At 39.0% G+C, this 26,544-nt stretch overlaps 1 protein-coding gene across 1 annotated transcript; it reads right to left on the bottom strand.

Moving 5' to 3' along the window:
* Positions 1 to 3,992: 3,992 nt before the first annotated feature.
* On the bottom strand, positions 3,993 to 10,777 carry LOC145578074 (dynamin-related protein 3A-like). The gene is made up of 19 exons (XM_081635471.1): positions 10,247 to 10,777; positions 8,656 to 8,938; positions 8,501 to 8,529; positions 8,313 to 8,414; positions 8,012 to 8,080; positions 7,864 to 7,923; positions 7,665 to 7,778; positions 7,318 to 7,366; positions 6,945 to 7,054; positions 6,731 to 6,823; positions 6,541 to 6,633; positions 6,298 to 6,435; positions 5,706 to 5,792; positions 5,490 to 5,586; positions 5,043 to 5,230; positions 4,806 to 4,952; positions 4,671 to 4,723; positions 4,375 to 4,474; positions 3,993 to 4,154 (listed from the first exon to the last, which is right to left on the bottom strand). Exons 1-19 carry the CDS (start codon positions 10,775 to 10,777, stop codon positions 3,993 to 3,995), a joined length of 2,505 nt encoding a protein of 834 aa, XP_081491597.1.
* Positions 10,778 to 26,544: the final 15,767 nt, after the last annotated feature.

Raw genomic sequence — 26,544 nt, 5'->3', positions numbered from 1 at the left:
TTTTAATGGTAGAAAATTATAGATATTCACGATACAAAAAGTGCATTGGGAAGCGTATGAACATTAAATGTACACAATTTACTAGAACGAAGCGAATATTAAAAAAATAAAAAAAACAGGCCCAACCCAATTAGGGAATGGTTTTGTAGTATTACAAACTTAATTACATGTTATTGTAATCTTCGTGTAATTAATTAAATAGTTTTATGGCCCGTGCATTATGCACGACCAGGTTTGTTTCGATGTTTAGTTTATTACTACGTAAAATATCATATGTAGTATCTCATAATAATAATTTTTAAAGAGTGAAATTAACATCAAAAGTCGCATTTAAATAATGAGTTTTCTCCTATTTTCAATTAATACCATGCTTATAATGTATATAAAACAACAATATGTATTTTGATGATTAGGAAATTTTAATAAAAATAAAATATTATTATAGGGAATATTTCAAACACCCAACTTTGAATCCCACTGTGATCATACATTCAAGCGTGATAGCATTCAAAGGAAAGGAAGTTAGAGTAAAAGAGTCGCCAACAAGTTTTAGAAACTTATAAACCGTCCACGAGGTGAAGGTTACACCCCTTCACGATCACAGAGATCGCTAACTCCATATTGGTCCTGAATCATGACTAGATATTCGGAGATGAAGGTAACAATCCAACCTAAAAGAGATTGAACATACCCTAAATAGGCCTCTACTTTGTTCTTCTCATATTCATGTGTGTTTTCCAATTAACAAACAACCAATAAATTAATGCTAAACCTGTTTAATCTATGTTGGTTGATTATTAATGCACAAATAAATCTATTATTGACGATCACTTGAATTAAAATCACATTAGCCTAAATAAAATTATTAATTATCTTATTAAGCGTGATTTCAAGTACAACTTCCCTTTAAACCTGCAAGAAAGGGCGTGATCAAGCAATAACAATAATATCAAGCAACATATAACTATTAACAAATTATATATAAATTATTCATAAATTTGTAAATTAACAAATAACATGAAATATTTGTAAATTAACAAATAACATGAAATATTTGTAAATTAACAAATAACATGAAACAATTCATAAATTAACAAATAACATGAAACATTCGTGAATTAACAAATTACGTAAAATGATTATATATATATGTTTTGACACAACAAATCATCATAACAATAATATTCTCTAAACATAATATTAGCAAGATCCTAGGCACGATACTAACATGATTAATAACAAATCATAGCATGTCACTAAACATTAAAAATCAAAGTTTTATCCCTAATATGATAGTAGAAAGCAATAAAGGCATCCTAACATGATAATAGGAATTAAAATAATATAAGCATGATTTCTATATTAAAAGAATAATTAAGAAGTAATCTAATTACTTACTTTGATGTCTCGTACATCTTTCTATCAAAACAATACACACGTTAGTAACTTCAATGAAAATATTAAATCAAATAATCAAAATAATAATTGAAATTAGATTTGGGACCAAACCCTCAGAAGTCAGAACTATCAACCTTTCACGTCGAGGTATAAAGGCAACTTCGAGGTTGGATAGGTGTATTCAAGTCTCGTGAAGGATGTATGGTGTATTTGTATGAAAAAGTTTTGAAAATCTAAAAAGAAAGAGAGAAAGAATCAGCTTTAGCTCAGAGAGAGAAAGAGAAGATTGATGATTGTTGGTGATTTGAAAACAAAGGAATAAGACCCTATTTATATAAAGAAAAATCGATTGTAAACGATAGAAAAGAGTCAGAATCTGACTCGCAGTAAAATTAGCTCCATTGCGACGCGACAGGACTATCGCGACACGATAGCTCTATCGCATGGCGATAAGCCCATCGCATGGTGATAACCCATCGCGGCGCGATGGTTGCTGTACAATAAAGTTTCCGTACGAAGTCCTTCTCCTAATCGAATTAGGTTACTTAGAGTCCGTACTTTATCTTTATCTTTTCAGAATCAATGATAATAATAATTATTAATCCTAATCCCCTTAGAACTCAAAATAACCTTCTAGATAATTCTAGAAGACTAAGATAAATCCTAATGACTTTAGGAATACAATTAAAATTAATGGACCCTCCACATGATCATTGGACCGCCCATAAAACTCATTTAGGACCCAGTTTAGTATTTCGGCCATAACTTCCTTATTAGAACTCGGAAATTGGACTCATAATATATATTGTTGAAAATGTCTTTTCAAATCCCATCCAACTACACACAATTATTGGACCCATATTATAGACCAAACTAAACTGGATTGATGTTTTTCATAAATAGAATACGAAATGAATGATTTTCGAAAATAGAAATGAATTATTTTATTAGAAACAAAAGAATTCACGAGACTCTTCAACATTTCACCTCGTTCGATATTCAATGACGTGAAAAGTACTCATCACTGGGTTTGGTTTTTGGGGAAACACAATCAGGTGTCTACAATTATAGATATAAAGTATTTACATATTTCGAAGAAAGTAAAAAAAAAACTAAAATGTAGAATATCACAGTTGATATATAACTTAACTATAGAGGGAGATGAAATTATACAGAATTAAAAAAATTAATATAGAATGAAGAGTTTTAAGAAGAATTTTTTGAAGGGAAAAAAAAAAAAATTCTTAAAACTCTTCATTGTATGTTATTCTTTTATTCTTTTAACCCTAAACCCTAAAAGACTTTTTAAGAAGTTGAAAAGTTTATTAAGTGAGAAATTAATATTTGAAAGAAAAACAATACAATTTCTTTTCAACATAAAGATAAAATGAAAGGCTTTTTTTTTTAAAATCATGACATATGGCGAATTTTTAAGAAGAGATAGCTTTGCCACCTGTTAATTTAGTATTTCTGGTGTTTATAGGTATAGACTAGGTAATAGATAGATTGTCATTTGTCACCATAGTGACATATTTTATGACTTAATTTAATGGTTCAAAAGTATCAAAAGTTTAAATATTGAGGCAATGGCCCAATTTCTTACATGGGTTGTTGAGACAAAGTTTGACTTATTCAAATAAATAGGTTAAGTAGGTCGAGTTCAAGTTAGCCATTTATTATTGGGTCAAGTTCAAGTCAAGTGTCTTAACCCATTTAATTAAATGGGCCGTGTTCACGTCAGAGTGTGTAACCGGTTTATTAAAGGAGTTGACTTGAACTTGACACGACCTTATAACCTATATGCGAGATCTAGTGCTAGACTTCTAATTTGATTTTCAATAAAGGAAGGATAAGAGAAAGGGTGTATTGTTTCTAACCTTCAAAAGTTCAAAGTGTTTTTCAGGAGATTGAGCCTTCAACTTCAAATTTGAAAGGTTTTCTCCTTACTATTAGGCCACTTTTAATTTGATGTAAGTTTGCAAATTTACAATAATAGGAAATATGGAAAGCTAAATGTGCATTTGTAAATACTATGAAGTCAATTTGATTTAAGAGTCGCTCATTACACTAGTAAGGTTATAATGATTACAACAACGCCAATTACACTAGTAAGGTTATAATGTTTACAACAACGCCAATTACACTAGTAAGGTTATAATGTTTACAACAACGCCAACACACACATAAAAACAAAGCCACAAGGAGAAACATAGTTGAGTCGTCGTAAGTTGTATCCGGACCACTCTATTAGTTACAACATAATAATGGAAACACACAATCATAATACGGTCCAACATTATGGGCATTGCATATGGGTTGGATCAGTGCATAAAATGACTTATAAATTATAATATATGGCAAACCATTAAAATGCGTTGGGTCATGACCAAACCCTTCCTATCCAAAGACAAGCAGCCATGAGCCCATGACTAGAATGAAACTCATTATGACAGGACCATTGCCCTTTTACAAAAAACAATTGGAAAAAAAAAAAAAAAAAAAAAAGAAGAAGAAATCTTTGTAAGACGACATGCTTGTTCTAAAAGGCTGCTTAGAGTTTGTCTAATTTTTATATCTGCCTAATTGGAGCAAAGTTACACAATATCATGTTGCTCCATTGAGTAGTATAATCTTTGAGCTTTTTTACTCTTAGACAATGATACACTTGAAAATTTGTTGCTGCTGCTTTGTTGTGGTTGGCTTTGGTAGCTACTTGGCTTCGATGATGGAATGTAGGACTCGAATTCGTCAAGGGTCTGCAGCAACATCAAACAAACAACAATTTGAATCATTATACTTCGATATGATAACATGATCCTTGTACTCCAGATATACCTTTGTCAAAATAAGTGAATACTAAATGCTGATGCATTAACTAATGTTTCCTGCTACAAACTCGTAACAAAGCCTATTAGCCTTAAACAGCTACTTGTATAACAGTAAAATGGAACGGAGGAAGTATATTACAATACACACCTGAATAGCCTGCTTCAACACCCTGTACATTTCACTCGTACGCTTTCTCTTCTTCACAACCTCAGCATTTTCCTCCAATAACTCTTCAAATAGTTCTTCCCTGTCATGAGAAAAGTCCAAGGCTTAAAAATTCATCACTTAAGGATTCAGAAATGGTAGTAATGAATAAGAGAAAACAATCAGTCTTTTTTTGTAGCCTCTTCATTCGTTCAATGAGAATATGAGAAATTTATTGACCAACCAACTTGTTTGAGTTCATCCATCCTGCTCGATGAATTAAGATGAGAGTGAAGTACCTATAAATGGCCTGAATGAAGGTCGAATGAAGGTCCCTTTTTATACGATTGACCTGAGCAAGTTAAAGATGACCATAAACTTGGGAATCAAAAATCAAAAAATCCAGAGAATAACAAAAGTTTAAGCGCTTGTACCAGAAAGTGCATTATAGCTCTGGGAACATCATCTTCAACTTTCTTTCTGACAATATCGAAGTAAGATTTCAACAGCATTCGTGTTACTAGTACTTCTGTTAGCTCATCTTCTGTTGGATCCTCTGTAGGCCTTATGGATGCTAAAGGCTGCACTTACACAAACCAATATGTTATCCCCCGACAAGAAGAAAAACATTGAAGGACGACAAGAGATACACAAACTGAAAGGCTTCATACCTCTACCAGCTGAATTGATGACGGAGTTTGAAAGGCATTATCAGATTTATCTCGATCATTTCCAATAGGTGTTCCATTGGATGACTGGTTCCAAAATTTTAACGGCATGCCCCAAAATGTTGTTGAAGGATCCGGCATGGAATTATTATTTGCATGTGTAAAAGCTTTCTTTTGAGATGTCTGCCCACCTATCACATAAACCAGAACCAGAAATTAGCAAAAGTCACGGAAGAAAGATGAGAAGTTTGTGTAACAATAATATGTTAGAAACTTAGAAAAGCATACAAAAACCATCTTAGTTAGAAAGTCTAACAAAGATAACCAGAAGCCAGTAAAAGAGGTTAGAAGTTTGGTGGTTTAGTAAAACTCATCTATTGAGACGGTCTCATGGGATAATTAGCAACCAGAAAATTTGCATAAGTAGCATGTTCATTATGAGGACTTTACCAGCTGATCCAGATCTCTCAACCACCACTGATTGATACTTCTGAGAGTTCTGACCAGAACGATCTGGTGAAGACAATTGGTCAAGATCAACAACACCCTAACATCACAAGCAAAAATGCAACCTTAGCCATTGATGATACGCATTAAAGACAATTATATTAACCACAGACAGGATACAATATGTTTGCTGCTCACTAAAGATGGGGAGCATTGTACCCTAGAAGCACGGATACGCTGTTTTGCAACCTCTATTGCCCTTTGTCCACCAATAAAATTAGGGTGAGAAGTGTTTATGTCATCAGCCTGAAACGGAGAATATGACAAACCATTATAAAAATTAGAATCAGGCACACATGTACAAACACCCATTAGTCTGAACTCTGAAGAGTGATGTTGTTGACCAGGTTTCTCTTAGATTCTCCCACCATGCTAAGACTGCATAAATATCCACTGCTAATGGGATTAAGGTAAGAAATCTAGGAAATAGACTCTAAACATTGAAGTTCATTCGTCTCATAGTTCATCCAAATTTATTCCACTCATTTAATTTAATTAAAGTTGGCACATGGCAAAACAGTTTGGTGATTGAGTTGGCAGCACAAGCCAGATCATGACAACTTTACACTCAAGTTCGCAGTGTTGTTCTTGCATAAAGCGGATATTTTGGGGAGATCAAAGCATACATCATATAATCTCTAAGTAATTGAGATAATTATTACTGTGGTTATGAATGTCCACATAGATACAGGCATATAGCTACACATCAGAGTATATAGTGTGGCAACTTTAGATATGTGATAAGACAAACCTCCATGAAGATTGTGTCCACAATCCTCTTCTCCACAGGTTTCATTGAATCACAGACAAAGTCCAGCATCACTGCATCCAAACGCTTCTTTAAACCTGGAAATCTTCTCAACTCCCTTGATTCATAACAGCGACTCATCTGCATCAAAATGTAATTTCAATTTCCCAAAAACTTGAGCATGCATTGAACGCATGATGACTTACTAGCATAACTATATGCAAATAGACTAAATTTGCTTCAAACCTTCATCAGTTCATCGCATGCAAATTGAAGACACTGGAGACTAGGATCTAACAACCTTTCGATTTGTCTTCTTATCAAAACTTCAAATGGCACCTGAAAAACATCATGAAAATTTATGCTATCATGGATATGTTCATGAACTTACAATCAGATAATCAAGTAGTTGCCACATTTCCAGAATTATATTCACCTCTGGAACAAATAATTTATTTCTTGGGCCCATAGAATTCTGAATTGCAATTATGATATCCTCATCAGATAGATCTTCACAAGGATCGACTTCCTTCAAACAGAAAACGAAGTTATGAATGACTGTTGAACATTAATACATACCACCATTTTTGCTATGCAAATACTTCTATTTCCTAATACCAGAGTTAAAGCTGCAGAAACATTTTTCATACCTCTAAGGCTTTTATAAAAATTGACTGGAAAATGTAGCGAATCCTAGCTCCTCCTGTCAGCTCTTTTGTTGATGTCTCGTGGTTCTTTCCCTCAATCAATGAAGAGAAAGCTGTTGCCAAAGCATATACTTCATAAAAATATAGTATACAAGTGACAATTACTCAAAACAAGAATTCAAAATAGACTATAACATCAACAATCTGTAGGGATTTGGTCAAATATATAATATCTAAGTGTCAAAATAAACATTGATGTATATGAAAGCTTCAAGACCGAAAATTTGGTTAGGTTGAAGCTCCAAGCAACACAGACAAATACTCTCCTTTATGTTTCAGAGTAGAGGTGATGATAGGAAAAAGGAAGTAAGTTTACCATCACTATAGCTCCGTAGGATGTCCAGCACAATTATTCCTTGTTTTTCCTGCAAAATGTCATCAGAAAAGCTGGATTGGTAATTGAACAAACAAAATGATAGACTAAATTAATGATTCATCAATTTCTTACAAAAAGAAACTATCTTTCTAGCACCAATTCTAAACAAGGAACACAGCCACTATGCAAAAATAGATAGGATAAGAAACTCTGAAGCAAAATATCTCCCTGCATTCTTGGACCAAAGCAATTTTCAGACTAGATGTTGTGAGCATAATTAAGAGCATGATACACTGAACTCGATAAAGGGTATTGACTGAGTAATTAGAAAGAGTGGTTGAACTCACTTTGGAATCCATGGCATCTCCATATGTCCTCATTTCTCCTTCAATAGCTCGAAAATATGACTGAAGTTGGGACCTTAAGGCTGGGAGAGTTGCTCTTATATGGTGCTCAAGAATCTGAAATAAAAAAACAGAAGACAGGTTTGTATGGTGACAAAGGATAATAAAAAAAATCGCACACTAATCAAGAGATAAGAATGACCTCATTCAATTTCTTTGCTAGTTGAGGAATGCCACAACGATCTTGAATACTATGATACTCCTTCAATATTAAAAGGTATCCAATGAGCTGAAAGCAATATGATGAAAACAACTACTTGTATTAGACAGATTAGGAGACAAAGATTTACAGGATGATCCTGGAAGAATTGTTCCTCATAGTTAAGCGCTTCGCCAACACTTTTATTCTTGTTAATGTCCTGAAATTGCACAAGAGATTATAAGCATACATAAGAGGGGGGGGGGGGGAATTGCATATTACTTACCCACGTATCTATTGCAGTTTTCATAAGACAAAACAGAAATCATACTCGATTAATGAAGTCTCATACATCATCTTGTCCAAGCAAGACCTTCATGGTGAAAATCACCATATAAAGCTAGATACAGAGAACAGACAACATATTAAATAAGTCGAGTTGGAACATATACCGCTTGACTTCTATTAACCACACCAATATAACCTAGGTGAAGGGGGATAATTTTTCCACGGAGGAAGTTGCAAGCATTAGTACCCCTATCCATGATATCAAGCTGCAGCAAAACATATGTCACACATTTATCTTCAAAGTTCGACATGATTAGCTATAAACAGAGAAATATAACCGCGCAAAAAGTACCTTAGTGATGACTCCAATTGTCCTGTTACCTGTCAAAGTGCATGAAATAATTCTATGAAGTTGCCATAAAATCGAAATGGGAGTGGAATCAGACAAGATATTCAAAATAGGCATCTAAATGTTAAATGATCGATATATATATATATATATAGTACCCTTGGGATCAGCTTGTTTGGCCATTTGAATGGCATCAGAAGTTGCCAAATCAGAATTTGCAGGACTCACTGCTAAAATGATACAGTTTTCTTGCTGAATATGGTCCATTATCATCTTCCGAATCCTGGCTTCTATGTCAGTAGGTTGATCTCCAACAGGAACCTTAGTGATCCCTGGCAGATCAATCAGTGTTATATTCAGAACATTTGGTGACGAAATCTTTAACCTTATTGGCCTGTCTGAAACTCCTTTATTCTTTCCTGCTTCTCGCTCCGTCTCAGCCTGCAACCACATGACGGATGCTAGATAATTTCCCACATTAAGCAATATGGTTGCTTACTAACTTAAATTAGCGAGTTGATTCCAAATGCAATATGTTGTCAAGTTGTTAATATTTTCATAACATTGAAAATGGGATATATGCGAGAATAAGTGATATAATAGCAAGAAAAAGTTCAAAAATACTGACAGGCCTATGATACAAACATGAACAATTAGATAAGTCACATAAATGGAATTGTATTGTTAGCATATATAGTTTGGATTCCCACAATCGAAAACTACTGTATCGGATTGATAGCATATACTTCCTCCGTTTTTTTTTTAATTGACCCGCTTTGACTTTTACACTATTCACCACCCCTCCTTTGACCGTATTTTGTGAATAATATGTAAGAAAAAATATATTCATGTAGGATATTTTTAAATTCATCTCAATTAGTACTATCATAATATATAACTTTTATTATATTTACTCTTGTAGAATTAAAGTTATTGATCATTAATGTTTTGCATTGGCAAGCGTGATAAAAGAAACAGGTCAAGTAAAAAAAAACAGAGGAAGTATAGCTTTAAAACAAAAATGGGGTTGAATAATTCCTAGCATATATAGGTAGGATTCACAATTCAAGTACTTTTCTCTTAATCATGAATGAATTACGACTGAAAATTCTGTTTTTGTCACACAATTGTAATACCGTATATCAATAAAATGATTTAAGATCGAGGAAAACTATAACAAACATAAACAATTAATAAGTAGCATAAACGGAATCGAATTGTTAGCATATATAGGTTGGATTCCCACAATTGAACACTACTTTGTTGGATTATTAGCATATATAGGTTGAAAACATATGATTAAATTGGATTATTATTAGCATAAATAAGTAGGATTCACACTTATTTAAGTACTTTTCATTGCTAATCATGAGTGAATTACTGAAAATTCTGAATTTGTCACACAAATGTAATGCATAATAACCATTTCAAAATCCTGCAAAATGTTGACATAGCAATAATTCCAACCATCAAATGTTAAAATTATAATATAAGCTGTAGAAAGCACCCAATTTTAGAAGTTTCAATCATTTAATTAATCAAATTGACTAAATTTTGTGAACATATAAACATTTAAACTAAATTCATTAACACGAACACGTATAAGTTGTTAGGTTTGTTACTCCCTCTGTCCCAATTTATACACGGAGCACTGAATTATTTTTTCAAATGTTACACTTAAATTGAGACAGAGCAATTACAAACCTAAACGATCAAAAAATAATATTACGAAGTACCAAAAACACAAACCTGAATTTCAGTACGAATACGAGCGAAATCATAGAACCGAGACTGAGGCATATGAAGAAATTCCCCCCACTCTCGATCATCATCAACGACACCAACACTACCACTACTACCATTACTCGTACCATTATTATTGTCATTATCATTATCAATATCATTATTGACAGCAGTAGTAGTACGACGCTCAAGCTGTAAAATAAGAGGACGACGAGTGCAAATATCGGAACCACGAGGAAGAAAGTCACGACCGACAAGCGATTCGAGAACACTAGACTTGCCACTACTTTGACTACCAACTACAGCAACATGAGGGAGAGGGATTTTAGAGAGCTCATCGGAACCGAGTGGCGAAAGAATGTCTTGAAGTTTGTTTATGATTGGGATTACTGATGATCCTATTGATGGTAATGGTTTTCCTGCATTATTAGTATTATTATTGTTATTATTATTATTAAGAGGTGTTGAAGAAGTAGTAGTATTTGATTCTTTCTTTTGTTGCTGTTTGGTTGTTCGAGATTGAGATTGGCCTGCCATTGTAAAAGGAAGAATGATGGGAGAATTTTGAGATTTTTTAATTGGGGTTTTTTGAGAGAGGAGGGTTTTGAAGAGAGGAAATGAAAAGTAGTTATGAATGAATATGAAGATCGAAACTTTAGGAAAGATTTATATTTTTTTAATCTTTTTGCTTTACTTAATAATGAGTTTCCCGCTTAAACTCATTGGATTTTGTCCCTTTTTTTTTTTTTTTTTTTTTTCTTTTCTTTTGGGTGTTTGTCTGATGGGAATTGAGAGTTGGGAATGGGAAAATAATGGTACTCCGCACGAATTTATAATCCCTTGTTTGTTTTGTGGGAAGAGGAATAAATGTGGGGATTGAGAATGGGGTTGGAAACGGTGGTCTCACTTAACTTGCACTCTAAACTCTCGCATAGATGGCAGCATATAACTTGCATTTTATACTCTTGCTTAGGAGCTAACATTTAACTCGCAGTTTCACCTTTTTCTTGGATGGTTCTATCATAGTCGTCGACTATAGACGACTATGGTCGAGTACAATAAGAGAATAAATCTGAAACGTTAACTTTTGAATATTACATTTTTAAAAAATTTAAAAAATCTAAGTTACACATCATTTAAGTCATAACAAGTCAGCAATTTGTAAGCAAAGTGTTGTTTGGTTCATTACTTTTAGAGAGTAACTTTTTTCCCCATATTATAGTATTATATTATGTAAACAACCATTCAAAATTATAAAATTAAAGTGAGTCTTCCAAAATAAATTTTTTTGTTAAAAAAAAATTTGTATAAATTCATCCCCATTTTGATAATTTTGTCCATTTTCAATGGCAGCTAGACTTCATCTTTAACCTATTTTAATGGAAATTTATCTTCAACCTTCATTATTCATCCAAAACATAACCATAAATTATCAAAGTACATATGTAATCAATGATAATGTATAATAATCTCGAATGCTTCAATTTTTTTATTTTTTTTTACTTGTATAAACTATAGTTTGTAATCAATTTAATTTGTATAAAATAATCATGAGTACGAATTTTATTTTAAAATTTTGGGATTAATTGTGTGGTATGGTTCATTTTGTGTTTTAATTTTTATTAGTCATATAAATTCGTGAGTAATCATCCGCCATTATTGAACGTTGAAGCTATGTGCATAATTTTAAGTTGCCAATGGATAAAAAGAAAATAAAAATTTCCTCAATTTTTTTTTCTTTTAAGAAAATTAAAAACTGAAAGAGGTCGTGGGGCGTTACAGATGGTGTGATTTCTCCTCCATATGTACTCTCGGACTCTTTGTCCCTTAATAATTAAATGCACTAGCTAGGCTTTTCCTAAAAAAAAAAGTAATTAATTTACTTTCTTTCTTTAAAAAAAAAATCCTAGTCAGCATTATTTTGGGGATATTTTTAACAAAAAATATCCTTAATTATCTCAACTATAAGGAAAAAAAAAACACACTAATTGGCCATTTAAGAAAAATACAATTATCTACCAAAAAAAACAAAGAAAAAAAATTAAAAATAAAGAACCGTAGTATTTTTTTTTTTTTTTTTTTTTTGGAAAGAAAAAAACTGTAGCAATCAATAATTAAGCTTAGTTTTCCTTGAATCAAGGTGAATTTTTTACTAAATCTATCATTGATTATCTTTGCCATAAAAAATGTATTAGGATATGACAATATTGTTAGAATTGCATTAGTGAAATAAAGAGAATGAGAGAGAAATTGAGGAGAGAATCGATCAATCAATCATTCCATTGAGTGAGGAATCAGATATATATACATGTACAATAGTTAGGGTTTTCTTAGAGAACACTAAACCCTAGATCTAGAATATTCTAGAGAATATAGGAATATAATGGTCATCCACAAATATTTCATAACACTCCCCATTGGATGTCCATTATCGAAGACTGTGCCTCATTAAAACCTTATTAGGAAAAACCCTGTGGGATAAAAACCTAATGAAGGAAAAAGAGTATAACATTTTTCGTAATACACTCGAAATGCTGCCTCGTTAAAAACCTTACCAGGAAAAACCCAATATGGGACAAAAACCATGGTTAAGGGAAAAAGAGTGCAACGCGTAATTTCTCCCCCTGATGAATACTCAACTTGAGGTCCTCTAATGCAATGAATCCAATATAGTTGGGAGTCTTCTCACATGACGCAGAATAGTATCATTCCTTGATTATCGATCCTCCCAAATCTTCAAATCTTTACGCGAACAAGTGAGTCTTCATATCACCAAACCTATAACAATAATATATGTGTTTGTCCACATTTCATTCGAAATCTCTGTTTAAAGTTTCCATATTCATTATACTTATGCCTTCTTCTGGAGGGCGTGAATAATATAAATTGCTGATCATTATTATTCGAGTAAACATTCCTTAATAATAATATGGCAACACATGATATTATTAATGTTGATTTTTCAATCTTGTATGAAATAATAATATAACACATGCAATTATATACATTGATCATGGTTCTTCTGGACCATGATAAAACAGTCTCACGCATAAGTATCTTGTTGGTTCTTTAGAATATTTATAATTAATACGATAGTTCTCTTTCATATACAAATAGTAATTCTCATTACTAGCACTTATATGCTCAAACTTCAGGTTGAGATGTCAATGATTTAATCACATAGACTAAAAGTTTAATAATAATTAGAATATTCAAAATATGAATTTTGTAGGGCTGGATATATAAATGCGTCGTACATAAGTTCTTCAAGAACTCTTCTTCTTACATGATTCATAACATGCAATTAAATCGGCGTCATCAATAATTTCATCACAATTATAAGCCCATTGGAATATAAATATCTCTTTCTCATTTTCCATCAAAGTTGTAAATATGTCTTAATATACTTGGAATGAACATTGAATACACCAGAATTATTGTATAGAAAGTAATGCATGCAATATGAAACATAGAAAATATGATAACATATTAAACAAATAATACAATAAGTAATGCATCTAACAACTTCGAACATATGCAATGAATAATCCAGTAACCTATGACTCACACATGCATATGAATATACATAGGACTCGAAATAATGTAAGACACTGTACAGTGTGGATTTTAAAAATCCATATTTCATTGGACTTCTGGTCTATGATAACTTTAATTATTATCATTATGTCGACATTAAAATGGACATATATTCCACATCCCCTGTTCACTAGTCCATTATATCATGCATATGCATTATTTATCGGTTCCATCATATATCGGTATCATCATATAATTCCTCAAGGTACAATTTTAATTTGCATGCTATTTTGACAATAATATCTGAATACATTTTTCATTGGTACCATCATAATTTTCTTACATCATAGGCCATCTATTGTAAAAATTCAGATATCTACACAACTTTAAGAGTATTTCATACACCTGGTATTAATATACTATTACACTATTAAAAGTGTCAACTGCACTATCTTGCCATATATCACATCTTTATTTAGGAACCGATTATACAATCTACACTTCAGGTGTAGTAATTCAAGTATATACAATTGGAAAGCATTATCTCAATGTGCGACATATCTTGATAACATATGGACGAAAGTTGGCTATAAAACATTTCAAATTACCATTACATATATAGGGATCATCAGTTTAATTATATTTTTTTTTTTTGCCAACTTACTCCAATTCTTCCCCTAAGTTGGTATAATATCTCATATATAGGGGCATCACAATTCTTCACCAACTTATTATACAATTTTCAATAAAATTCATTTCATGGGAGGATCATAATTAACAAAATTTATCTCTCAGAAGAATTATATTAAAAGTATATTTGGTGAGCTTCTGGTCACCTAATAGTTGACAATAATATATAAGTTATTTTAGTGAACTTCTGGTCACCCATTACTCTCTTATATTAGAAATCAAAACCTATTAACTCTTGAAATTTTCATCAATAATAATTATTATGAATCACAATCCAAATATAGCTCAATCTCAATGTTATGTCTTGCCACTCAATTCATTTCATATATCTAACATTGAGAGAACGTCAGCACATTATCAAATGAAACTTCAGGTTTCCATAACGGGTAATTATTAAACCCGGATGGCCTAATTGAATTATCACATCCAATCACTTCTCTAAATTTGGACTCTGGTCAGTTTTCCAACGCTAGTGATTACTTTATTAAACTTAATTTATGCATGGCCATGAATATGATGTGATATTATAACACCAACATGTGTTTCTTTATACAATTGGCAAGACAATCGATTAATATTTTATCCAATAATTACTCATACTCTACTGGAGTTTAAACTATAAACTTGATATATGTTAATCTTGTTGGATATTTTATACTCTTCTGGAGTCTTTTATATAATCATGGAACATAAGAATTTTACTAAAAGTTATTTATTCTAGAAATGTAATGTAGTTTATCACTTCCTCAAATTTGTCATTGTCAATAGTGGCTCATTTCATTTTCGAAGATACTTAATTATCTTTAGATTCCATTGATCTATCACACTTCAGGCACGCTATAGGTTCATCAGCAATTGGTGTTGTCCTTCTTAGACATCAATTTTAATTGGAGCATTTACTATTAGTATATGATCAATGACATTTATTTATATCCATCTTCAGGATGGTATCATTTCAAAATATTTAATTAACATGTGGCCACTTCTATTTAATAAATCGTTGAAATCTAAGTTAATGTATATATCAAACTGACCATCAATATATTTTATTATTTATGTGCAAGGATTACATAAAATAATGGAATGAATACAATCTCCCCGTAATCCTTGCATATGGGGCATAAAATGAATCCAACATTAAATCTTATCCAAATTTTAAGGCATAAATTCTTTTAGCAATGCATGTATCAAGCATAGTAAAATTACTCTTATAAAGTCAACTCGTAACTCTTGCCCAATTATATTAATCTCTGTTTGGGTCCAATTTAGTCCAATTGGGCCTAGTAATTAAATGATCCAATTAAAAGCCCAAGGTCAAGGTTCAACTCTCCAAATGATGCTAAAGTCAAGATCAGTCTACAAGGCAAGTCAATTGGGCCCAAGCCCATTTCTCCCATATGTGCAAAGGTATAAAAGCCATCAATATTACATTTGTACATTCATTCACATTCACAAAAAGCCTCAAGGAATTAATTCTCTTGCATAGCTTTCTCTCTCTACACATTGTACTAACTTTAGCATCGGAGGGGCCTTCCTCGGCAACACCCCCGAGGCTAGTTTACGTGTGTCTTCTGTGCAGGAAATCCTTGGTCCATCATCACTTGGACCGAGCCCAGTCTTCACCACCTTATTGGACCTTCGGCAAGGTCCCATTGTTTTTACCCGAAACAATTTGGCGCCGTCTGTGGGGAAGACTTTCAAAGAATCTTTAAGCCAATTTCAATCGTTCTACCTCAATCTTAGTTCCAATGGCTAAGAATCGCAAGAACAAAAACGACGGTGCTTCTCCTCTGAGAAAGCGCCGAAAGTCACTAGGAGGGGGTCCCTCGGAACGCCCCACTTCTAGCCTGTCTCCTCCTCGGGATAGGAGCCTCTCCGCGGGACCCGACTCTCATGAGGAGCCTAGGGAGAGATCCGAATCTCCTATCATCCAGTCCAATCATCCGCCGAGCCCGCCTCGGTCAAATGAGGACAACTGGTCCACCCAAAGGACTCAATCTCATGCCCGGAGCCAATCCCGGAGTATTCGCACCTACTCTCGCTCTCAGCCGAGGACACCCCTGACAGGGCCCAACTCGGAGGAGGTAGCGAGAGCCTTAGCGGTCCTCATGGAAGCCATGAAGGCCCAAAACATGCCACCTCCATGCGACCGAACCCCTCCGCAAACCAGAAATCAGCGGAGGAGCATCGGCCAGGAGGGGGGGAAACTCTCCTCCTTCAAGGAGCTTGGCGAATGGGAAGAGGATACTTGGAGAACCGAGAGGGAGAGAAACAGGAACTCTCACTTCTTCAGGGATTCCTCCACTCAGCTCACCACGAGCCGAACCCATAAAAGCAGCAGTTCTGCCTCTCGGCCAGAAACTGCTCGCCGAAGCGTTCACGACCGGCTCGGCGATAGGGAACGGAGCGTGCATAGTCGCCTCTCCTACCCTGTAGCCGAGGCCCAGACCTCCCAGCCTGGGACGAAAACCACTTCTACCTCTCTGAGAGGGCGGAGCGCGGTCCCTCTGGCTGGGAATAAGGGCAAAGCCGTGATGCTGCCCTCCAGTTCTCCATTCGAGCAATGAATATTGGAGTCCCATGTGCCGACGGTAAAAATCCCATCGCACATTACTTATGATGGAACTTCGGATCCGAAGGACCATATTGCCTCGTACGAGGCTCATATGCATCTTTGCCCCAGGTCCGAAGCAACTTGGTGCAAATATTTTCCAACCACTCTCAAGGGGGTCGCGCAAGCGTGGATATCCAAGGGAGTTAAAGAAGGCTCAATTACTGGGTGGGACGATCTGTCCTCCAAGTTCAAGAGCAAGTTTTCCACGGCAAATCGCCGAGAGAAGACTACCGCAAAGCTCATGGGCCTGCAGCAAGGTGAGGCCGAGAGCCTCCGAGACTATCTGACTCGCTTCAGCAACGAGTCATCCAGCATTTCTCAGCTGGATCAAGGGCTGGCAGTTTTCGCCCTTCAGCACGGTCTCAGAACTGGGCCGTTCTCCGACTTCATGGTCATGAATTCACCTCAGACCTTGGAGGAGGCATTGAATGCCTCAGACAAGTTCATCCGAGCTGAGGAGTAGAACAAAGCAAAAACCCAACCTCAATCTGGAGGAGGGAAACAAAAATAAGTACCCTCGTCTGAAGGCCAAGGCTAGAAGGCAAAGGGAAAGGCGAAAGCCTCGGAACAATCTTCGGCCAACGAGTCAAAGAAGGAAAAATCTGCTCCTTTCGCGGGCAGATACGAATCTTACACTCCGCTCTCTCTTCCGCGCGCTAAGATCTACAGTGTGACGAAGGAGGAGCAGAGTTACAGAAAGCCGAGACCGCTCCCAGAGTGGTATCAGCGCAAGAATAAAAATCAGTGGTGTGAGTTTCATGAATCACCGGGACACAACACTGAAGAATGTATCCAGCTGAAGGACCAAATCGAGGATATGGTCCGGAAAGGGTACTTGAAAAAATATATCGCGGATCACCGCGAGAAAAAAGAAGCCGAGAAGCTTGAGAAAGACTCTCGGCAAGAAATTGACTTCCCCCGAAAGAACAGCAAAACTGCGGAAGGAAAATTCCCTCCAATCCATGTTATCTCGGGAGGAGCATGCTCTCGGAGGGGGACAAACGTCACCTCAGGGCTTTGACCCATCAGGTGAATCATGCTGATATACAGCCACCCCAGTCACCGGTGCCGAACATGACGTTCACAGCCGTTGACTGCCGGGGGGTGACGTACCCTCACGAGGACCCGTTGGTGATCATCGCCACGGTGGCCAACCACGACGTCAGCAAAGTCTTAATTGACGGTGGTAGCGGGGCAAATATTTTGTTCCAAAAGGCCTATAATCAAATCAAGTTGAAGCCCAAGCACCTCACGCCGGTATCCTACCTAGTATCCGGATTCAATGGGGCTTCAACTTATCCTGATGGGAAGGTTCTACTTCCTGTCACCATCGGCTGCGACGAAGCAGCTAGGAATGTCATGACCGATTTTTTGGTCATTGATGCTCCTTCATTGTACAACGTGATTTTGGGGAGACCCATAATTCACGAGATCCAAGGGGTTGTCTCAACTTATCACCAGCTGATGATATACGTTTTAGACGACGGCTTCCCCGAAAGGATCCAGGGCAGCCAAAAGGAAGCCCGAAGGTGCAACTACCTCAAGCCATCCACTAGTCGGCCAGAGGACGATGATGAGGATGAGGAGGAGAAAGAAAAAGAAAAAGAGCCGAGCACGAAGAAGCCGAAAGACCTAAGTGCTTTGGCGCAAGGTTCTGTACCCAAAGAAAAAGGGTCAGAAAAAGAGAGGGCAAGCTCTTCATCTGAGCCGAAAGACACAGGGAGCCAGCCGAAGAAAAAAAAGTCTGGGACGCCTGCTGATATAGACAGCAGGCCAGATTGTGAAGGGTCCAGTCCATCAGCAATGGACATGGACCACCAGACTGAAATGGTCGAGTTGACCGGAGGAGATGCTAAGAAATGTGTAACAATCGGGATGGACCTTGATCCGAACACCCGTTGTGAACTTATTCAACTCCTTCGGGACAACAGAGATGTGTTTGCTTTCTCGGCAGCTGATATGCCTGGGATAAGTCCAGACCTCATCTCCCATATGCTTAACGTCGACCCAACGTGTCGGCCAGTTAAGCAAAAGAAGCGGAATTACTCCGTAAATAAGAACCGAGACATCGCAGCCGAGGTCAAAAAATTACTGGATGCAGGTTTCATCGAGCCTTGTCAATATCCAGAATGGCTGGCAAATGTGGTGATGGTTCAGAAGGCCAATGGTACCTGGAGAATGTGCGTTGACTTCACGGACCTAAATAAGGCTTGTCCGAAGGATTTCTATCCCTTGCCGAGAATCGATCAGCTAGTCGACTCGACGAGCGGCCACGCCTTGCTTAGTTTCATGGACGCATTCTCGGGGTATCATCAGATCTTCATGCACCCCACGACCGAGCAAAGACGGCATTCGTCACGAACGCCGGGGTGTACAATTACAAAATGATGCCCTTTGGATTGAAAAATGCGGGGGCAACATATCAAAGGCTGGTGGATCAGGTTTTTGCCGATAAAAAAGGCCGAAACGTGGAAGTCTATGTCGACGATTCAATCGTCAAAAGCAAGAAATCTGAAGACCATGTTAAGGACTTGGCTGAAACCTTCGCCACCTTAAGAAAACATCAAATGAAGCTGAATCCGAAGAAGTGTGTCTTCGGCGTGAAGTCAGGGAAATTCCTTGGATTCATGGTCAGCAAGAGGGGGATTGACGCCAATCCCTCCAAAGTCAAAGCAGCTCTTGATCTTCCTGAGCCGAAAACAAAGAGGGACGTTCGGCTCACCGGAAGAATGGCAGCCCTTTCGAGGTTCATTTCTAGAGCTTCGGACAAGGGACTACCTTTGTTCAAAGCCTTGAAACTCCCAAAAACAAAAGAGCTCGTTTGGAAAGAAGAGCAAAAAGAGGCCTTCAAGCAGCTTCGGGAGCATCTAGCTCAGCTCCCAACTCCGGCTAGTCCAGTGGAGGGAGAAACTTTGTATCTGTACGTGGCTGTTAGCCCAGCTACCATCAGTGCGGTGCTGCTGAGGGAAGAAAATAAAGTTCAGCAACCGATCTACTTCGTCAGCCACACTCTGACGGATGTCGAGACTCGCTACCCTCTGCTTGAGAAAATTGCCTTTGCAGTAGTGGTAGCTGCTCGGAAGTTGAGGCCCTATTTTGATTGCCATCAGATAGTGGTTTTTACTGATCAGCCGCTGGAAAAAGTTCTCGGCAAAGTGGAAAAATCCGGTAGGCTGGCCAAGTGGGCTTTTGAGCTCACTGAGTTCAGCATCAGCTACCAGCCGAGAGCAGCCATCAAGGCTCAGGCTCTAGCGGACTTCTTGGTCGAATGCTCGTGCCAAGAGACGCTAGACGATGAAAAGAAAATCCAGACCGTATTTACGGATGGATCCTCCACCGTAAATGGTTCGGGGGCAGGGGTAGTGATAACCTCTCCCGAAGGCAAATCCTTTGAGTATGCACTGAAATTTTCTTTCAAGGCTTCGAATAACGAAGCTGAGTACGAGGCAGCAATTGCAGGCCTAGAATTGTGCATCTCTCTGGAAGCCGAGCATGTCTGTCTCAAAATAGACTCTCGGCTAGTTGCATATCAGATCGGTGGCAGCTACGAGGCCAAAGAGCCCTCCATGATAGCTTATCTTGCCAAGATCAAGTCAGTTATTGCCAAGCTGAGAACTTTCGAAATACAGCTGATCCCAAGGGGTCAGAATGGTCAAGCCGACGCACTCTTCAAACTTGCCAGTTCAACTCTCACCGAGCTGAACAGATCTGTATACGTGGAAGTGCGCCGAGAAAGAAGTGTCGACGAAGCACTTGAAGTGTGCTGCGCCGACCCAGAGCCCAGCTGGATGGACCCCATCCTAGCTTTCAAGCTTCAGGGAGAAATCCCCGAAGACAAAATTTTGGCCTCCAAGCTGAAGAGAACTAGCTCAAGGTTCATCGTCTTCAGAGGAGAGCTTCTGAAAAAATCCTTCTCAGCCCCATTGCTGAAATGCGTGGGACAAACAGATGCGGATTACATTCTTCGAGAGATTCACCTCGACATCTGTGGGAACCACATCGGGGGAAGGACCCTAGCCCATAAGGCATTGAGGGCCGGATATTACTGGCCCACCATGATCTCAGACGCTAAGGAGCTGGTCAGAAAGTGCGAGAAATGTCAAAAAATTCGCACCAGTCATCCATCAGCCAGCTAGAGACCTTCAGCCGATCCTTAATCCGCTTCCATTTGCCCAGTGGGGGCTGGATATTTTGGGACCCTTCCCAGATGCACCTTACCAAAAAAGATGGTTAATAGTCGGCATCGACTATTTCAGCAAATGGATTGAGGCTGAAGCAGCCTCGAGTATCACAGAGCAAACTGTCAGGAAATTTATCTGGCAGAATATTATTACTCGCTTTGGTATTCCGAGGGTTTTTGTCTTTGATCATGGAAGGCAATTTGATAATCTACCGCTGAGGCGGTACACAGATCAATTCGGCATCAAACTGGCATATTCAGCAGTGTGTCATCCACAAAGTAACGGCCAAGCCGAAGCTGCAAATAAACAAATCCTCAACGCCTTGAAGAAAAGGGTTGAAGACCAAAAGTCCAAGTGGATAGAGGAACTCCCAGGAACCCTCTGGTCACTTCGGACAACTGAAAAAGAGGCAACGGGCTATTCACCTTTTGAGCTGGTGTATGGTGCCGAAGCCGTTCTTCCAGTGGAAATCGGTTCTGAAAGTTTAAGAGTGCACCACTTCTCAGCTGAGAACGAGCAACTTATGAAGGAATCCCTCGACTTCCTTGATGAAGTAAGATACTCAGCCCGAGATAGAATGGCTGCCTACAAGCAGAGAATCAGCAAGTTTTACAACCGAAGGGTCCATGCAAGGCCTCTTAAAATTGGAGACCTTGTCCTTCGGAATGCTGCTGCAATTCAGAAAGGCCGAATCCATGGGAAACTCTCAGCTGCATGGGAGGGACCCTACGAAATTTATGATGAGCTTCAGCCAGGGACATACAGAGTTCGTCAGTTAGATGGAACTGAGCTGAAAAATCACTGGAATGCTGATGTGCTTAAGAAATACCATGTGTAAACCCTTCGGGGCATAACAATCTTTGTAAGTACATTTTGAGTTATTAATGAAAGGCTTCAGAGCCACCATTCCTATTATTTTTGGGACTTTTTATTCTTTCAAGTTTTCTTCATTCTATCTACTCTTTAAGGGTTTTCATTCAGCCTCGTCTGAAACCTTCGCCTTCGGGTAACTGGGTTTCAGATTGCTGACAAACTCGTCTTTTTAAAGAACTCTGGTCTTTCAGCTGAAGTTAAACTTCAGTAAGACTTGTTCTCCAAAGACATGAGTCTATGGACAAGTTTGGGATATTGCCTTAGCTGAGCCTCGTATCCCAGAGAGCCATTATTTGAAACATTGCCTTCAGTTGGCCCTGTGTTTCAGATATCCATTTTTAAAGATAGAAAGAAAACCAAGGATAACGACAAATATTAGAAAATTTTTATTTAGCTTCGTCTGAAACCTTCGCCTTCGGGTAACTGGGTTTCAGATTGCTGACAAACTTGTCTTTTTTAAAGAACTTTGGTCTTTCAGCTGAAGTTAAACTTCAGTAAGACTTGTTCTCCAAAGACATGAATCTGTGGACAAGTCTGGGATATTGCCTTAGCTGAGCCTCGTATCCCAGAGAGCCACGATCTAAAACATTGCCTTCAGTTGGCCTTGTGTTTCAGATATCCATTTTTAAAGATAGACAGAAACCCAATTCAGTAATCCAAAGACCCGAGTCTTCAGATTACTGAAGGGGGCAAGAAGCACTAGCAGTGCAAGTTTATCTTCGGCAGAAGTCTTCGAGCTGAAAGCTTTGTACTTAGCAAATTTTTGAAGAAAAAGTAAAGCATTCAAAATAAGGCAAAGTAATTGAAGACAAATGCATCAGATAAAGTTCAAATGCTCAGAAAATGAGCTACAGAATTCAGAATTGTCTAAGGCATAATGAAATATCGGCAGCCGCCCACAAGCGGAAAATACAGCTGCCGAAGTACAATACAAAAAAAATAAAGCAGTTTGTACATCAAGGCAAGCTGAAGCAAAAAACAAGGCAAAAAATTTCAGAAGTGGCAAGTCTAAAGTTGAGCGCATGATGAACCGCAAGATTCTGAAGACGACTGCCCGAGTTCCTATGCTTCAGCCTGAGGATCAGACTGATCAGCAACGCTGGCTTCATCTCCACCATCAGATGAAGCAGGTCGTGCACCCTGCTGAGCTTCCCTCTCTGGCTGTTCAGCTTTGAGTTCCCTCCTCTCTTCTTCTTCCTCAGCTTCTTCAGCTGCAAGAATCTCAGCTTTGGCTTGAGTAGGGAACTTCATATGGGGATCTTCTGGATCCTGGACCCACTCAGCACATGGGACCAGTCCAGATTCGGCTCATCATGGAGACAAAGTCTTCGGCATACTCTGAACCCGTTCTTGAATCCCATCTCATACTCTTCTTGAGTATAAATGCGGGTCTTGAGCAGGCCTTCAGCATCTGCTAGCTTCTTCTGTACCTCCTCCAAGCTTTTCTTGGATTGATCTAGCTCTTCAGCGAGCTTGGAAAAGGCACCCTTCTGCTTGTTCAGCTCTTGCTGAACCTCTGAAGCTTCAGTCTTCAATTGGGTCAGCTCGTCACTTTTGACCCTTAGCTGATCCTCAGCCTCTTGAAGCTTGGCTCTCTCAGCTTCGACAGCAGCAGCAGCCTCTGAGAGTTGGATGTTTTGGGCTTGGAGCTGTTCTTCAGCAGCCATCCTACTGGCTTCTAAAGCTTCCAATTTCTGTTGCACCTCAGCCTGTGCAGTAGCTCCATCCCTGATTCGGCTTTCAATGACAGCCTTGAATTTGGTAACGTCCACTCCCATGTGCTCTCGGAGAAAGTTCTCCCCTTCTATTAGCGGGGGGAAAAACTCCTTCTCCATAGCAGCGCAGAAGGTCTGGAGGGCTTCAGCAGCTTTCTTTTCGTATTCCTCTCCCTCCTGCTTTTCTTCAGCTGCTGCCTGCTTCAGCTGAGCAAGCTTCAGCTCTTCAAGAGCCACCTTCTTGGCGTGCTCAGCATCGTCCACCCTATCTTGTAGGGTGTCTATCAGCTCTACAGTGAGAGTCTGATTGTGCACAAACTGAAAGCAGAGGCACAACTCAGTTAAAAAAAAAACACAATAACTTTGAGCTGAAGAGCTGAATAGAAAAATAGAAGCAAGTGTAAGGATTTACCTGCATCATCAGCAGTTGATTCGCCCTTACAGGGTCTGGGACAGATTTGCTGGATTCACCCATCCCAGCAGTGGCCTTCAGCGACCAGGCCCTTGCCCTGTCTACTTCGGACATTCCAGCAAAATTGCCGAAGTAGGCTTCTGTACCTTCTCGGTTCTGGCCCCATATGATGTCCCAAATATGATCTGGAATTGGAATTCGGGGGGCCGAGAACCCCATCTCTCCAGAGTGCAGCGTCTGGAAGGAGGGGAAGGAAGACTCAGGAGCATCCTGAACCCTTTGAGGTTCAACTTCTTCTTCTTCAGCAGTCTTCTCTTCCTTCTCAGCAGAGTCGATGATGATGACCTCTGCTTCCTCTTCGGGGTTGAGGACGAAAACCTCAACCTCCCTAGCAATATCAGCTGAGAAACCCTCAGCAGAGGGCTTCTCAGCACTTTCAACATTGTGCCCTTCGGCACCATCTACAAACCCCTCAGCTGGGACCCCTCCCTTGGGATCGGGAGTCTTTTGGTTCACCTCCATTTCAGGAGGTGGGGAAGGGGTCTTCGGCGGAGATTGTGGTGGTGGTGGGGGAACCCTCGGCAATTCGCCGCCTTCCTCAGGCTCCCTGATGCTGATGCCGATTGACATCGGCCCCGTTTGGAAGTCGTGAGGGTCGATGATGGCCATCCGTCTCCTCCTTTTCCGAAGGGGCTGTTCTTCCATATCCGACTCTTCGGAGTCTTCCCGGATTTGATCTTCGGGACGAACAGGAGCTTTTCTTTCTCTCTGTTTTTTGCTCCCTTCAGACTGCAAAAAACAGGGGGGCAAGAAGAGTGTGAGTAAAAAAAAAAAAAAAAAAAAAAAAAGAAAAGAAATTTCAAAGCTAAAAAGTTAAGTGTAACTCACCGAGGTCTCCAGCAAAGCCTCGTCTTCTTCTTCAGTAGCTCTAGAGGACCCTTCTCCGCCTTCCAAAGCTTCAACAGCTCGTGCAACCTCTTCGGCAGTACGAGCAGCTTCAAGTTCTTCGTCTAGGAGCTGACTCCAAGGATCTCTCTTCTTCCACCAAGGCTTCTGCCGCAGATAGTGGTCTGAAGACTCAATTTGGGAGTGGGTATAGCTCAGATGGACAGGGCGATCTTTGGACGGAGTAATAGAAGGGGCTCGGTCCAAGATGGTCCTTGCTTGGTCAACGCCGAGGCGATTGTAGTCAACCTTGGCAGTGACCTCATTCAGCACTGAACAAAGAAAATGAACACGAGTTAGTTCAGCAACATCAAAGTAGCGAATAAAGTTTAAGTGCGAAAGCGAAAAATAAAAAGAAAGGGCTTCAGCCTCAGCCGAAATAGCTTACCATCTCCGAACTTTCGGCTGAGGCCGACAGCAGCAAGCATGTGCTCCTGAAAGATGTAGTGGTTATCAGGGAGCCAAGTTGCTGGAATGGTCTTCAGAAGACCTCTCCTAGCTGGGTTCTCAGCCTTCCCAAAAATGTTGGCCTGCTCAAGGTTACAATCACCTCGGCCATCGTTCTCTAAGGGACCCAGGCTGAGCATTTCTGGGTCAGGGTTGGAGAGGTATCTCGGCGTGGTGAAGACGTGAGGATGGTCAGGATCTGTGGGTGCCCTAACCCAAATCCATTGGCCTCTCCACTCTTTGTCCGAAGAGTCATTCGGCCACATTGTCAGATGTCCTGGCCGAGACTCGATTCTAAACCACCCAGGACCGTGATCCCCATGTCCACTCTGGATGTTCGGCACCAGCTTGTGGATCTTCTTAAAACAGTGCAAGTTGGGGTTATATCTCATGAACTTGCAGACCCAGAGGTATGTCATCACCCTTCGGATGCTGACAGGAGTTAGCTGACACAAGGAGACCTTGTAATGTATCAGCAAGTCTCGGACGAATAAGTCCAATGGGAACCTTAGCCCATACTGGAGCAGTCTAGTGTACACCCCCACATACCCCGAGGGTGGGCGATGAATCCCGTCCGATGCGACAGGCATTCGGCACCAATACCCATCAGCTTCCATAATGCCGTAATGCAACTCAATTTGCTCAGCGAACCGACACGTTTCGGCGCTCTTTACCCACCAAGAGTAAGGGGTATTCTTTATCATGGCCGAGGCAACCTCGGGGTCCTCCCACTCCTGATACCCAGGGAGAACAGGCCAAAGACTGGCGGGAACTCCTTCGTCCCGACCAGAAACGCTGGGCCCCTCCGATCCTTCGGGAGGTGCCGATGATATTGGGACCGCCCTAATCCCCTCAGCAGGGTCAGGTCCCATTCTCTCTCCATTTCATGT

This window comes from Chenopodium album, chromosome 14 (genome assembly GCF_948465745.1).
Source record: "Chenopodium album chromosome 14, dcCheAlbu1.1, whole genome shotgun sequence".
In the NCBI taxonomy this organism is placed as follows: domain Eukaryota; kingdom Viridiplantae; phylum Streptophyta; class Magnoliopsida; order Caryophyllales; family Amaranthaceae; genus Chenopodium; species Chenopodium album.
Note: the sequence above shows the minus strand (reverse complement) of the source record. Positions and strands in the feature narration are given on the sequence as shown.